The 14,780-nt window shown below is 42.3% G+C and overlaps 1 protein-coding gene across 1 annotated transcript; it reads right to left on the bottom strand.

The window, feature by feature from the left end:
• On the bottom strand, window positions 1-13,767 carry LOC102573865 (tubulin alpha-4 chain). Its single transcript, XM_019489427.2, has 5 exons — window positions 10,120-13,767; window positions 3,739-3,952; window positions 2,880-3,028; window positions 1,839-2,519; window positions 1-910 (listed from the first exon to the last, which is right to left on the bottom strand). Exons 1-5 carry the CDS (start codon window positions 10,237-10,239, stop codon window positions 617-619), a joined length of 1,458 nt encoding a protein of 485 aa, XP_019344972.2. The 5' UTR covers window positions 10,240-13,767; the 3' UTR covers window positions 1-616.
• Between the last annotated feature and the right edge of the window lie 1,013 nt (window positions 13,768-14,780).

Raw genomic sequence — 14,780 nt, 5'->3', positions numbered from 1 at the left:
TTAATTTTGTGCTCTTTATTTTTACTGAAGTGCTATCCCAAGCAATTACAGTACCGTCAGAAAGCAACAACAGGGTATCCTTCAGCAGGTCTTTGGCAGAGCAGGTATTTGGTAGTCTTGAATGTCTGCATAACTTTTTAAGCAGGGAAGATTTTACTAACATAATATTTTAAATTTTTGTATTGTCTAACTAGTTTTAAATTAAGGAAAAACAATGCTATTGCTATTCAGTAATATTTCTTGCTGCAGTAGTAACCCTATAACTGTTTAAGCCTCACTGGCACAATTATATATCACATATTAAAGCAAATATGATACATTCATATTCCTCAAATCAGGATATTTCTGGGACCCACTGTATTCTACCGGAGCTTCAGAAAAAACCCTTCATCTTAGGATGTATTAGAAAGGACTGGTGCTTCTTGGAATCATGAGTTGGTATGATCATGACCATTGTCTTTTGATTCAGTGAGTCAGAGAGAGTATTTTTGGAACTTGGACCTTTAGATACTCACAGACCATAGAAACTGCTATGTTAATACAAGAAAGAACCTAGATGTGTGCCATAAAGAGATACAGAGACAACCTTATGCACACCAAGGGAGCAAAGTGTATTTTAAAATTCCTCCCCATCATTTTCTTCCACAAATGAGTCAGTTCCCACTTCCTCGTAGTCCTTCTCCAAGGCAGACAAATCTTCTCGGGCCTCTGCAAACTCCCCTTCTTCCATGCCTTCTCCGACGTACCAGTGCACGAATGCTCTCTTGGCGTACATCAGATCAAATTTGTGGTCCAGCCTTGCCCAGGCCTCAGCAATGGCTGTGGTGTTGCTTAGCATGCAGACAGCACGCTGCACCTGCGCCAGGTCTCCTCCAGGAGTTATTGTGGGAGGCTGGTAATTTATGCCAACCTGGAAATAGGAAAAGTAAGATTGACAAGGAAAATAAAAGGAAGAAGTAAAAGAAGAGAGAGGAAGAAAAGAGAGAAAAAAACACAAGTAAAAAAAAAACATGTAACAAGCATTGAATAACTTCATATGTGATTGTGAAGAGTAGATGACTTACAATATTGATATTATCTAATAGTAAATGCCATCCATAAAAACATTCCACTCACAGCCAATATCCAGGAAACCAGAGAAAGAAACAGAAATTGGGCACAGGACTACAAATGAGGGAGTAACAGTGTTCAGCAGAGCACTATTCTAACTGCCTGAATTATTTTTCTCCCTTCTTAATGCATACTGGCACCATACTTGCTTTTTTTGTTTTTTACTCCTGATGCAAAACTGAGAATAAACTTTCATCTAGCTGTTTCATATGAGCTAACACAGAAAGCATTTTCCACCTATACATATTCACACTCAAGATGCATCAATATGGATTATCTGGATTTATTGCTGATGTCAGCATGGCTCTGGAAATGATGCTCGTCAGAGCTTCCCACAAGCAGAAGCATTTACCGCGCACTTACACTGAGCTGTTCAAAACTAGAAGCTCTCTTTATAAAAAGAAATTTCATCCACAAAGCAATTATATTCATGTTTCATTTACTCAAAAGGTATTCATTTGTTTTGTTTTGTTTTTTAAATAGAACCTTTTGTTTAGGTTTCCCAACAGTTTCTAAGGACTTTAATTATTAAAAAAAGTTGGCATTTGCCAAACAGCTCATGCTTTGGAGGCTGTGTCAATAGAACAGTCAAAATTCCAAAGGAGCCACACACACTACTAACCGTTCACTCCTCTCTCAAGTGAAAACAGAAGAGGTGAAACCACACTTTAGTCTAGACACACAATGCATCTTTAGTAAAAAGGGCAGTGCACTTTTGCTTCCATCACCTTGAAGCCTGTGGGACACCAGTCCACAAACTGGATGGTTCTCTTGGTCTTGATCGCAGCAATAGCTACATTGACATCTTTGGGGACCACATCACCCCGATACAGCATGCAGCAGGCCATGTATTTCCCATGCCGTGGGTCACACTTCACCATCTGGTTGTTGGGCTCAAAGCAGGAACTGGTGATTTCTGCTACAGACAGCTGCTCATGGTAGGCCCTCTCAGAGGACAGGATGGGTGCATAGGTCACCAAGGGGAAGTGGATGCGTGGGTAGGGCACCAGGTTGGTCTGAAATTCTGTCAGATCCACATTGAGAGCGCCATCAAAGCGCAGAGAGGCCGTGATTGAGGAGACTATCTGACTGATGAGACGGTTAAGGTTGGTGTAAGTGGGGCGTTCGATGTCCAGGTTACGGCGGCAGATGTCATAGATGGCCTCATTGTCCACCATGAAGGCACAATCTGAGTGCTCCAGGGTGGTATGGGTGGTCAGGATGGAGTTGTAGGGCTCCACTACAGCAGTAGAGACTTGAGGGGCAGGATAGATGGCAAACTCCAGTTTGGATTTCTTGCCATAGTCCAGGGAGAGCCGCTCCATCAACAAGGAAGTAAATCCAGATCCTGTGCCCCCACCAAAGCTGTGGAAAATCAGGAATCCCTGCAGCCCAGAGCAGGCATCAGCCTGAAAAACAAGAGAGAACGCAAGGAATCATTCTGCATCTCTAAGATTCCTATGATTCCATCCTCAGACTGAATCTGAAACATCTGTACCCAACACACAGCACAGAGTTCAGCAGAGAATTTCCTAAAAAAAGTCCCAATTTTTGAAGGGGGTTGCAGCCATAGGGTGAAAAGTCTAAGTTGCAGAAACCTTATTTCATGGCCTCTGTCTGAGTAGCCATCCATCAGGAGCTGACCTGTGTTCCCAGCACCTGACAGTCTCTATTCTGAGCCAATGACCTCAGTGGGACTAAAACAAGAAGTGCGTATCACCACCTCTGCCACCAACCCCGCTTCTCATTTACAATGTACTAACACTTACCAGTTTACGGATACGATCCAATGCCATGTCAATTCTGTCTTTGCCAATAGTATAGTGGCCACGGGCATAGTTATTAGCTGCATCCTCTTTTCCAGTGATCAACTGCTCTGGGTGAAAAAGCTGTCGGTAAGTGCCAGTCCTCACCTCATCTGTCCAAGAAAGAACAACCGTAAGGTTTTTTTGATATGCCATAGAGTCTCTAAATAACGGACCTTTGTATTGGCAAGAACATGAAAAAAGAGGTCTGAATGTTACAAAATATGCTGAATCTGGTAAAAAGTTGTGTTGCTAAGATAAGGTGCACTAAGTTTCAGAGGCAAAAATAAAAGTGGCCTTTCAAGTCACTACAACAGCTACTCTGTGGTAGTAATATGCTAATTTACAGTATGATGCTTGTGTCCAAACATGGAAGTTGTCAAAAGAGGGGAGATTTGCAGGAGTAAAATGCTGGTTTCCCAGAAAAGGAAGAGGGAATCTCAGGATCCATCCCATGCCCCCCCTGCCCAAAATGCCTTTATTCCTCTGTCTGTGATCTTCACTGGAGAAAAGCAGCACTCAGATAGCAAAGGAAACTACTACCATAAACAGGAGCAGGTTTTTATGAAGAGAGGTACATTAAACATTTTGTCAGAGCTATCAAGCTATGGTAAACTCTTGTCATGGTTGATTGCAAGGCAGGGTATCTATAGCCAGGTATAATCGGTGTTATCGCCTTCTCCCATCAGAAGCTGTAATCCTCCTTGAGAGATGATAAGGTCCTTGCAAGCTTCTGTTTTTAAAGGCCTGAAACAGTCTATGTGTTCCTGATATAGGGTTATCCTTAATCTTTTCAGTTTTCTAGGATTTATTTTGTACTCACCTACAACAGTTTGCTCCAAATCCACCATAATTGCCCGTGGCACATGTTTTCCTGTGCCTGTTTCTCTGAAAAACGTGGCGAAGGAGTCATCATTGTAGGGCTGATCATTGAAGGTACCATCTGGTTGAATACCATGTTCCAGACAGAAAAGTTCCCAGCATGCATTGCCGATCTGAACTCCAGCCTGACCAACATGAACAGAGATGCACTCACGCTATGGAGAGAATTGAGAAGAGGTCAAAAGAATTAGTGCACATTATTTTTTCTCCTTTCAAATAGTCATATGAGCCTGGCTTACCTGCATTCAGAAATCCCAATCCAAATTCTCAATTTGATTTTATTTGATTTGGAGTTCCCAACCTTGCCTATGTAACAGAAACTGATGTACACAGAGACCTAGAAAACTCTGATCTAGCCACTGTTTTTCACATTCAATACAAGTTGCAACTCTTATTTACTAATAATAGAGTGAATGTATGTTGTGGCAGAACTAATCTGCAACTGTGCATACACATGTCTGTATACACCAGACATATGCCTGTAAAAACAAAAATGTTTGCAGGTATGTAAAATGCTGCCTTAAGGACTGTGATAGATTCGACATAAGGTGCATGTGCCAGGCTCATTTATTTTATCCTTGGCTAGTACGCAGCACATGTACAGTATTTTCTAAATAATGCCATCAACATATATTTTGACCATGGAATTACATATATTTAACTCATTTTATAGTGGTCATTGTCATGTCAGCTAAATAGTTAATGAGAGCAAGCTAAAACACAAAATAAAATAATTGGATGCTGACAGAAATAAATGTGGTGTTTATTGTGTACTATAAATGTGATACTGTGAATTCAAAGGGGTCCTTTGAGAAGCACATATTCAAACATAAGATCTTTGAGAGCATTTCCCAGCCAGTCATAAGGTGTCTCGTCACTATGGAGATAATTCAAATTATCTGCATTCAAATTACTGCTCCGCATTGGCAGTGTATTCACTCATATGTGGCACTAAAATTTCTGGGTATGTGTCCCATGAGTGTCCCAAAGCACTGCAGGAAGCCAAGGTTTCTTTTATGAAATCTTTCCATGTAAATTGTTAAAGAACTTGTCTGTGCTTCCTGAGCACACAAGGGATTATGGAAAGGCACTGGAGAAGCAACATTTGAACAAAACTAGCCCATGTCTACACTCTAGAGTGCCCATATGAGCGGCTGATGAGTTATGATCAGGGCAGATCCAGGGTGGTGAACTTGTGCACTTGAATCCCGCTTTGATTCTTGCTCCACCCAAAGTTTAAAACTAACAGCCTGGCAGTGGTAGCAGCATTTCAAGTCAGGCAGTGCTGTGGGAGTCAATTGACTTCATGGCTTATTACAATCTACCTGATCCCTTCTAAGCCCTTCATTCCACAGGTGTTAATGACCCTCTCTTCTTTTTAATAGTATTGATGTTCCACCAATCAAGCTTTCCTTTGTTCTACTGTTTTGTTCCCTGGTCCTGTTTCAGATCCATACAGATTGTTTTTAACGCATTTCAATGATTTTTTTGCTTCAATCTTAAATGGAACAAGACAGCCCTAGGCGCCTAACATATTAGTAAAGCTTCTAGTCTATTTTTAACTGGAGGAAAAAATGGTGTTTTATATGTAATGATGCACCTCACCATCTGCACCTCCCTTTTCCAAATTCTAGATCTGCCCATGTTTATGATAAATTGAGCAACACAACCTGAAAGGGTAGGCTAGCTGAATTTAAAAACACTTCAGTTATAAGACTTTTCTGTGTGGACAGAACTAGAATTAGAGGCAAAACTCAAGCTGCAACTCAGGTTACCTTTGGAATGAAGATAAGCCTTTAACTAACTGGCCTTATATGATCTACCAATAACATAAAAAGCTCTGAACATCAGTAACTGATTTAAATACAGCTTATACTGAAATTCAATTTGAACAAATGTAATCAGGGACTTTAGGCTGTGGTCTGATAATATTTTCTGGCATACAAATAAAATGATAAAGATTTTTTCCTAATTGCCAGGATTTCAGCCTAGGATTTGGCAATCAAGCCAATTTCTTTCTTATGCAGGGAATCTGTGAAACAATATGGTCTTCAGATTAAGCCTTTTGTCAGACCCGTACAACTCCACTAAAGTCACTAGCATATCACTTAAAGCATAATTTAATCTGAAGAATCTCCCTTGTTTATAACAAGACCATTACCTACCAATAGCAATGAAGTCCCAATTCTATAAGCTGATCTGTCACTGTAATGGTAGGGGTCAAAGAATTATGAGGAATCCTGGGGGTAACTAGAGTTGTCACATTACCACGTCCTCAGTTCCCTTCCTTTCCATATAACCAGATAGGGACTTGCCATACTGTATCTGTTCAGTGGCCTAGCATCCTATCCAGCAGTGGTTAATACAAACTATGAAAGAGAAGAAATTCAGAGGAATGAACTTACTGCAGAAGTTGTTTTGGAATAACCTACTCACAAGAAAAGTTTCTTCTTAACTTTAATACTCTGACTTTAGCATGGAGAAGCTATTCACAAGAGGTTATCTGCAGTATACTCAATCCATGTCTGTAGGAGCTCCAATCAAAAAAAAGCAAAAGTAGGTTCTACCTCCCCTTTTTTTCTCTTAGGGTAAGACATCTCAGTGTATGTGATGGTTAACACAGGCTACTAAGGTCTACACACCAGACAATACAGCACATATTGGGTTCAGGATTTTTTTTAACTAGTGAACAGTAAACCACACTTATCTTTATTTATGAGGAATTCTTTCCAGCAAGACCTTTAACCACAGACCTCTACATTGAACAGATGTGAATTTTGCTACCAAAGAATATGATAGCCATTTCTATGTCACTGGTACACTAGGCTGGTTGTAGTCTCTAAGCAAGAGTTGGTTGCCCAGAAAACAAACATATGTTCCAGAGACTCATTTTGTCCTTGGAAGTTTCCTGGGCACATGTTTGTCGAGTCAAAGAACGCATGCTGTGCAGTCTCAAAAGTATCGCATACTCTCTCAGACTTAACAGGGTCTCTGTAATACTGAAGGATGACAAACTGGAAGTGGATTCATTTTATAAAATCTGTTAACCATATCTTAGATTTTCAAAACACAAGCTCCTTGCTAAGAATGAAAGTTTTCTTTTTTATTTTCATTCATACCAGATTTTTTTTTTGGTTTTGGTGAGAGTAAGGGTTATATATGAGGTAGGATCTAATTTTTAGTTTCTTGTCCTTGCCTGTTTCTGATGTTGGACAGAGTATCTGATACAAAAGTTTTCAATATGCTAGCTCATTTATCAAAAAAGGAAAAACCTCTACTAAATTCCGATGAGAGCAGGAGCTGTTTTCTGGCCATATATTTTCTCTCTCCGTCTCCTCACAAAAGTGAAGCCTGCTTTGGAGAATTATTCATTTCATAATAGAATCCATCTCTCATAAAAACTGCACATCTTTTACTACTCCCCAAATAAGATACTGTTCCTTTCCTTCTGCCTTTAAGATAACTCCCTCCTGTAACTTCCAGTGTCAGAACTGGTCTGCATCAATTCTCATACTGTCCCACACTATCTTCAATTTGGAAATGCTCTGAGAAAAGGAAAAATAGCAAGAGAAAAGAAACTTGAAACTATGTTTTCAAATAAATGGCTTGAAAACTGGTCTGAGAGTGAACACTTCTGCGAGTGAAAAAAGAGTACCTACCTCAGAGTTTCTAGCAGAGTAAACTCATTTCTATAGACTATTTAAATCCTGCTCTTGGCTCCAAACTCATATTTAGAATTCTCATTGCTGGCAGTCTAGGGCTCACATTTGTTTCCATTAATTGTATCCATACTACAGTATAATAAACCAGACCCTGTAGTCTTCAGATGTTTAGAGCACAATCTAATTTAGGCTTCGGCTTTAGGCTTAGTCTATTAAAAAGGGTTCTTATCCTTTGGATTAATTTGTTGGACTATATTTACTATAGCAAGTTCATGTATGTGTTTAGATCTATCTAGGTAGATGTCGAAGATGCATGGTTCATCATTAAAACAAAGTCTTGTACTAACAGCGATTATAATTTGAGCCCAGAATGGATGGGAATTAATTAGGAGAGATTTCTGCTTCATGGAAGAGTGTGCCATTGCCAAATGTAAGCATGAATGTTCCCATGGAATAATGGTTAATTCTATCATGCATAGTGAAGGAGGAAAGAAATGGGAGAGTTTCTATTTCACTAAACTCTGAATCAAGACTTTTAACAATTTATCTTTCAGGATTTTGTTTTGAATGGGGTTGCTTCCCATTCTTCCGAACATCCAGGCCATGATTCTCACTTAACTGATGGCCCTTTGGCAAACCAAAGGGGCCTTAAAGTGGGCATAAACTACTTTTGCATTTACCCCTTTACACTGGCAGAAGTACATAAAGTGGCTTTAGTTTAAATGAGAATTGGAAATGGGGTGTAAAATGAAGACCAGTACAGAAGTTAACAACAATCATGAAAAATAAACATTTCAGTACTGTTTTGAAATGGTGGTGCCATAGTTCCTCATACTTAGAAATATTTTCTAGAATCCTATCTAGTCTCATTGTACGAGAACTACACTGTACTATTAAAATAAAAACCAAAATGACAAGTGGCAGGTACTAAGTAATTAAGAATTATAAGACCAGGTTCATGCAGCTAATAATTCTACTATTTGACTAGGGATGAATTTGGCTCAGTATATTTTTCCCAGACTATATTCGACCCATTCTGAACCTTGGTCTTTTAGTGGCCTGCCAGTGACATCAAGGCTGTGATGTAAACCATTGATTATCATGAAGGCTGTGATGTCATAAATGGGGCTTTGCGCAACCTTGACTGTAAATAGGTAAAAGTCCTCACCCACATCTGCTCATGTACATTTTCAAAAGTAACTATTAATTTTACATTTCCAACATGATCTCCCCTCCCCCTTCAATTAATCTGATTTTTCTAAGAGTGGGTATTCAGCCTGTTCTAAAAGTCAGACTTCTAAATTTCACCAGTAATGTACCAAAAATCACTAACTGCTTCTGCACATTTATGCTGTGTATGTCCTAGAACTGTTTCCCAGAACATTGCATTTTCTCACTCTTCTCTTGTATTTTGTACTAAGTTGTCAGAAATAGCAGCAGAATTTAGAAGAATAAAATGTTTTCCTCTTAGGTGTAATTCTGTGCTTGTAATTTGGGGTCATTGCCTTTGTATTCACTGAAGTTATGGATTGTATAAGTGACATATATACAGGGATTACATAAATGAACCCAAATGTACTTTATCATAGTCACTTCCCAGATTATAATCAGATGTTCATTTGTCATCCATACTCATCAGGGGTATTGAGCACTTACATTTTATTCAGTTAAAAACAATATTGGCACCTCAATTAAAAATGTCAGTGTTCCCAGGTTGTTTTTTTAGTTAAGTTTAGGTTTTTTGTTTTGTTTTTCGAGGAGAAATATGTTTGGGTACAGAGAAAGTTTGGTCTCTCCACAAATGAGATCTTCTTCGTCCTCTGCAGAAGTGAGAGACACTACATATATTAGGGCTAGCATCTCAGCTCCAGAATTTCAATTTTCCTCTTACCAGTTAAAGACAAAAAGCTCCCTCATTTGGTCTCTTCTCTTTCTAGTACCAAAACACTTGCTGTACCTTAGGGTCTGACCAGGAGCATCGAACCCCCATCCACATTACTCTAATCACTGAAAAACTGGACAGAATTTAGAAGAGATGGAAGAATATTTGTCTAGGTGTGAAGGGCAAACCTCAAAATTGGAGCCTGAAAAAGCTAAATCACTTTAGCTTATCAAAGAGACAGTTAGGTGGCAATTTGTTGATGGTTTGTATGTCTACACGAGCAGCAGATACCATGTTTAAACAAGAGGGATCTTTAATCTAGTTGATCAAAGCAAAGGATCCAATGGCTAGCACCTGAAGGTATAAAAATTTAAACTGGAATTAAGTTTTTAAGTGAGTTTAAGATCAGATTGGTTAGATTCCAAATAACTTGTAGTACGTAAACGAAACTTGGATGTCTTTCCAAAAGATTTACTCAGTTTCAGTTAAAACAACTGGGCTCAGTGGAGGAACAAGAAAGTAAAATTCCCTTCAGGATGTTAGTTTAAACAAACACAATAGTCCCCACAGCCCTGTGAATCAACAGCATTAATTTCTAGGCCTGTCTACCTCCAATGCGATTCCAAACTCTGAAGCAAAAAGCATCCTTGATCCTCAACCCATCAACCAACTCCAAATCAGAGCAGGTTACTGTAAAGAGACAGCAATCTCATTGTCCCCATCCCCCCAGAACATTGTGTTCCCTCCTGGAGTGGGGAACTCCTGCATTTCTCCTTACCATGGTGTCTCCAGTGATGTGCTCTTCTCTTTTTGATGAGGAACAGCAGCTTTGGATTTTGATGTTTCCCCTGCTGTATCTCTCTCTAAGCTGCTTGGTGGGAGGCCATACATCACACATCAGCTAGTGCCCTACATCACAGTGCAGATAGGAAAAGAGGTCATAATCTCCCCAAGGCAACCTTCACTTCTCACCCATGCCTGATTACATCACCAACCTCCTCTCTCTTTCTCTCACACACATATTAACAAGACAAGCCCATTGAAACCAGATACACGCCCGCCCCCCCCCAGTCCATTTTTTTTTTCTGGTAATCCCTCATACTCATCTTCCTCTTCCCTGAACTCATTCTTTATCAAAACTTCCCCATTAATTCTTTACACTAAATTTGGGGGTGGAAGATTTTAAGCTAAAGGCTTTCTTTATTGAAGAATTCTACATCATCAAAACATTTCTTTGAAACATATTCATTTTAATGACATTTTCAATCAGAAGGTTTGCGACCTAGTAGATTTTCCAGTCAGCCTGAGAACAAATTACAGATCAGAAACCTGATCTTTTTACTCAAAGCACAGATGTTTCATGAAAACTTTCAAAAGTTTCACATTCATTTCAACCTGCAAAATGGAAACAGGTTTTTAAAACTGAAGTTTTCGCAAAGTGAAATCTAAGCCAGGTAGACTTATGATGTACACCATATTTACAGCCCATTTATCCAACAATCCTCTAAAGGATGCTAAGTAAACATAAAATGGTATTACTTAACAGAGTTAGAGAAGTAGCATTCTTTTCACTTTGCATCTATAATAATTACATTTGGACCATGAGCCTAATTAGAGAGGTGTTTTGCTTTCTTTTTCGGTTCATCTTCATTTCCTGTCTTCATTTCCTGTCATTTCCTGTCATTTCCCTCTGAGCAGTGTTCACTAGTCTGAAATTCTATGAAATCCTCCTTAAGAATGGGAAACCAATTTTCAGATCCACCAAGCATCCAAAATTCCAAGTGAGAAAGGATCAGCTGTAGATACTGTACATGTATATTAGAGGTGAACTACCTATGACCATGTGCCAGATCCGACCTGTGGAGCCATTTGAATTGGGCAGCTGACACGGGGCTTCAGCAGCATTTGGTACTGGCAGCAGTCACCCTACTATGGTGGGGAAAAGCACCGGCTGTGAACACTTTCCCCGTGCCACTGCTGTGAAAAGCGGTGGCAGTAGCTAGCACCTGCCTGCCCACTTCTGACCCAAAGTGGGACAATTCAGCCCATGACCTTAAGGCTAGGAACAGACATTACACATAAACCAATTCAAGTGATCAGAAACTGGTACATCTGTAACAGAACAGAAGTTCAGTGCACATAAATTAATTTCAAAATAGCTGAAACTGGTTTAAGATAAACATGGCTAAAGTATCACACTTGATGGATTTAGGTCAAACCGGTTTATGCAATATCTATCCCAGACCCCTCCCTGGTTTAAGTTAAACCAGAGTCACCCAGCATCCCAGATGCTCTGCAGCACTGTGTGGCTCTCTGCTCCAGAGAATAGGCTGGTCCCACCCCTCTGCTCCCTAGCCAGAGCTCCAGGGGAGACTGCAGGCACAGCAGGGTCTGCCTGGCTTCCCTTGCTGCTCAACCAGGGATTCCCCGCTCCCATCTTCCACAGCATGGACCCTAGCCCCACGGACCCTAGTCATGTGGTATGCTAGCTAATGCTGAGAGGTGTGTGTGTGTGCAGGTCTCCAATTTCACTGGGACAGGCAGACAGAAAAGTGTCCACATATGGCTTTGTAGAGCTAATCAACAGGTCAGCTGGTAATGTCCCTCCTTCCTTCCTTGGAAAAAGCTGTTTAAGAAGAGCTTGAACTAATGAGAGGCATTTGTTTTGTTGATGGGCTGATAAATGCCCTGTTATCAGCCCCCTGCTGGCTTTATCAACCACCTTCATAAGGGCTGCAAACCAGCAGAAGCAGGAAGAGGGAGATTGAAAAGCTCAGTATAATCAACAGATGCATGCACTGCACACACATCCCCACCTCTGAGTGCTAGCCCAGGGCTGGGGTCTGAAAACACTCCCACCCCTTGAGCTGCAAGCAGGGAACAGCTTGAGTCGGTGCAGGCCAGGGTAGATGTTTACACCCCACCCTAATCAGAGCATCCTGCTGGGGCCTGGCTACCCACCTCAGCTCAGATCTATGGAAGGGAAGGGATGGCTGCTCTAGTGTCACCTGGCTTCTAGCCTGAGCTACTGCAGGCGTATGCCTCCATTTCTTCAGTCCAGAGGGAATGTCTATATGACTGAATCGAATCCAATTCAAACCAATACAACCTAGGCAGGTTAGACTAACCTGCAGAGATTGAATCAATTCAGGCTCAGGCTTTCTGAATGTCTGTCCCTAATATAAAAGGTTGACATATGCTGCTCTACATTTCTGAAAGTTAGGTGCTCAGTATCCAGATCAGTCCAGGCTGGAGCCAATGCACAGAGCCAGGCCACTGGGCTGCTACATGCAATGTAAGCCCTGTGCTGGCCCACTGTGCCACATACAGTGCATGAGGCTGCTCTAGCCCATGTGCCACTACAGCGCACTCTGGCTCCAGAGCATGCTCTGCATCCAGCACGTGCTAGACCCGTGTCTAGCCGGCAGCACTGCCTCAGGCTATGCACCACTTGCAGTGATCCCTGGGGTCGGCCCATGCTGCATACGGTGCACAAATTGGACCCAGTGTCATGGCACTACATACAGCACAGGGGGTCAGACCGAATCCGACCCAGTGTCTCTCATCCAGCCCACAGGGCCAGATAAGCTTGACACCTCTGCTATCAATTGTTCATAGCAAAATTCTCTGTTATGAAATGTTTCTTCTTTCTTGTTTCCACAGTGCTTAAATGTGAATTATATAATCAGGGGAAAGGCATCAAACCATACAATGAGCTGTGTCATGCAAGAGCATTAAAGGTGCACTGATATACTGGTTGCATACTGGATCAGCACCAATAACAGAAAAATTAATGTGATTGGCAATTGACTTTTTTGGGCTGATGATGTCACCGATAAATACCATGTGCATGCATGCAGCCACAGCGTGCATGCAGCCAGGAACACAGCCTGACAGCTTGGACAGCAGTGTCCTGCCAGTAAGTCTGTGTGGGGGAAATGGGCATGGGGGAGGGCAGATTGAGGCCCTCACAGTGAGGGAGGGAATGGGGCAGGGGCAGGCATTGCCCAGCCAGGGCAATAAATAGGACCCTGGGGCCAGGAGCAGGACAGAACCACAGGCAGCCCATCCAGAGGGCATGGAGGGGTGGGGAGGTATGGGGGTCATGTGCCCCCCAGATCTGAGTGCAGGACAGGGGTGGACGGGTTGCCCGCTGTGGACTCGGGGCCACCTTCTTTCTAGCAGGGGGGCTAGGCCAGGGCTGCACTCAAGGTGGGCAGGGATGCGGTGAGCGACGGCACTGGGAGGGGTGGCTACAGGAAATTTTGGGGTGGCTATAGACCTGCAACCCCCACCTAGCACCACCCCTGCTCAGGGCACTCTGCCCTGCTGCCTTTCCCTCAGGAGCCCTGGTGCCCTGAGCAGGTGCAGCACTGAGGGGAACTTGGGGGGCTCTAGTCACCCCTCTCAGCATCGCCATCACTGCCTGCCCCACCCCCACCCCACCCGCTTCAAGCAAAGCCCCAGCCCCAGCCCAGTGCCTCCCCCCCCCCCAGCCCCCGCCAGGACATCTGGTGCAACCCCTGGCCCAAGCCTGTAGCAGGCAGCCCACCTTTTCCCCGTGCACGAATCTAGGGAGAACATGACCCCCGTGCCTTTCCCAGGAATATGCAGTGGCAGAGAGCTGCACCCCCCCCCCCCGCAACCCTTGGACAAGCCACCTGCAGCTTCATCCCACTCCTGGCCCGGGGGTCCTATTCATTGCCCTGGCTGGGTAGCGCCTGCCCCTGCCCCACTCCCTCCCTCACCATGGGGGCCACGATCTGCCCTCCCCATCCCTCTGCCTTCCTTCGTGCCCCCTCCCCCTCAGACTTACTGGCAGGATGCTGCTCTCCAAGCTGCCCAGCTGCATCCCTGTAAATTGGCTATCAGATTGGTATCGGCCAATATGGCTGATTAATAATCAGCCATTGGTATCGGCCAATATGGCTGATTAATAATCAGCCATTGGTATCGGCCAATAAAATCTTTATTGGTACACCCCTAATGAGCATGTTTTCAGTAGCGTGCCCTCTGACTAAATAGTTAGTTCCTCAATTGCACAAGCAAATCTGATGAGTTTGAGTGATAACTACTTTTAAATGATTCCCTTAAAAAGACTGTAACTTTTCTATGTTCCTATAGAGAACTTGCTACTAACTACCAACATTTAAAACTCATTAACAAATAGCTAACGAATAGCTGAAGTTAGTTTGTAACAAAATATGGTTATTAACAAATGTATTGAATTATCATAAGTGCGTGGGGCAATGTCAATGAGGGCATTTAAAGTAGCAGTTTAGTGACAGAGGGTAGCAAGGGAAGAATGGTAGTAAGTGTGTTATTTCAGATGCTATAAATTCTAGGGGTTAAAGCAATTCAGTGGCTTGAGGGCAGACATATGCCTAAAGAATTCTCATTGGTAGATTATCTGCTCATCTGTATGCAACAAAGAGAACA

Source organism: Alligator mississippiensis, chromosome 4 (genome assembly GCF_030867095.1).
Source record: "Alligator mississippiensis isolate rAllMis1 chromosome 4, rAllMis1, whole genome shotgun sequence".
NCBI lineage: Eukaryota > Metazoa > Chordata > Crocodylia > Alligatoridae > Alligator > Alligator mississippiensis.
The sequence above is the reverse complement of the archived record's forward strand: the minus strand, read 5'-3'. Positions and strand labels throughout refer to the sequence as shown.

Bases quoted from the DNA above. Each gene is read 5' to 3' on its own strand.
- LOC102573865 (XM_019489427.2), bottom strand. From the start codon at position 10,239: ATGTGTGATGTATGGCCTCCCACCAAGCAGCTTAGAGAGAGATACAGC. The intron at 3,953-10,119 runs GTAAGGAGAAAT...TTCTCTCCATAG, and splicing joins ACATCACTGGAGACACCATG to CGTGAGTGCATCTCTGTTCA. The intron at 911-1,838 runs GTGATGGAAGCA...TCCTATTTCCAG, and splicing joins GGTGTCCCACAGGCTTCAAG to GTTGGCATAAATTACCAGCC.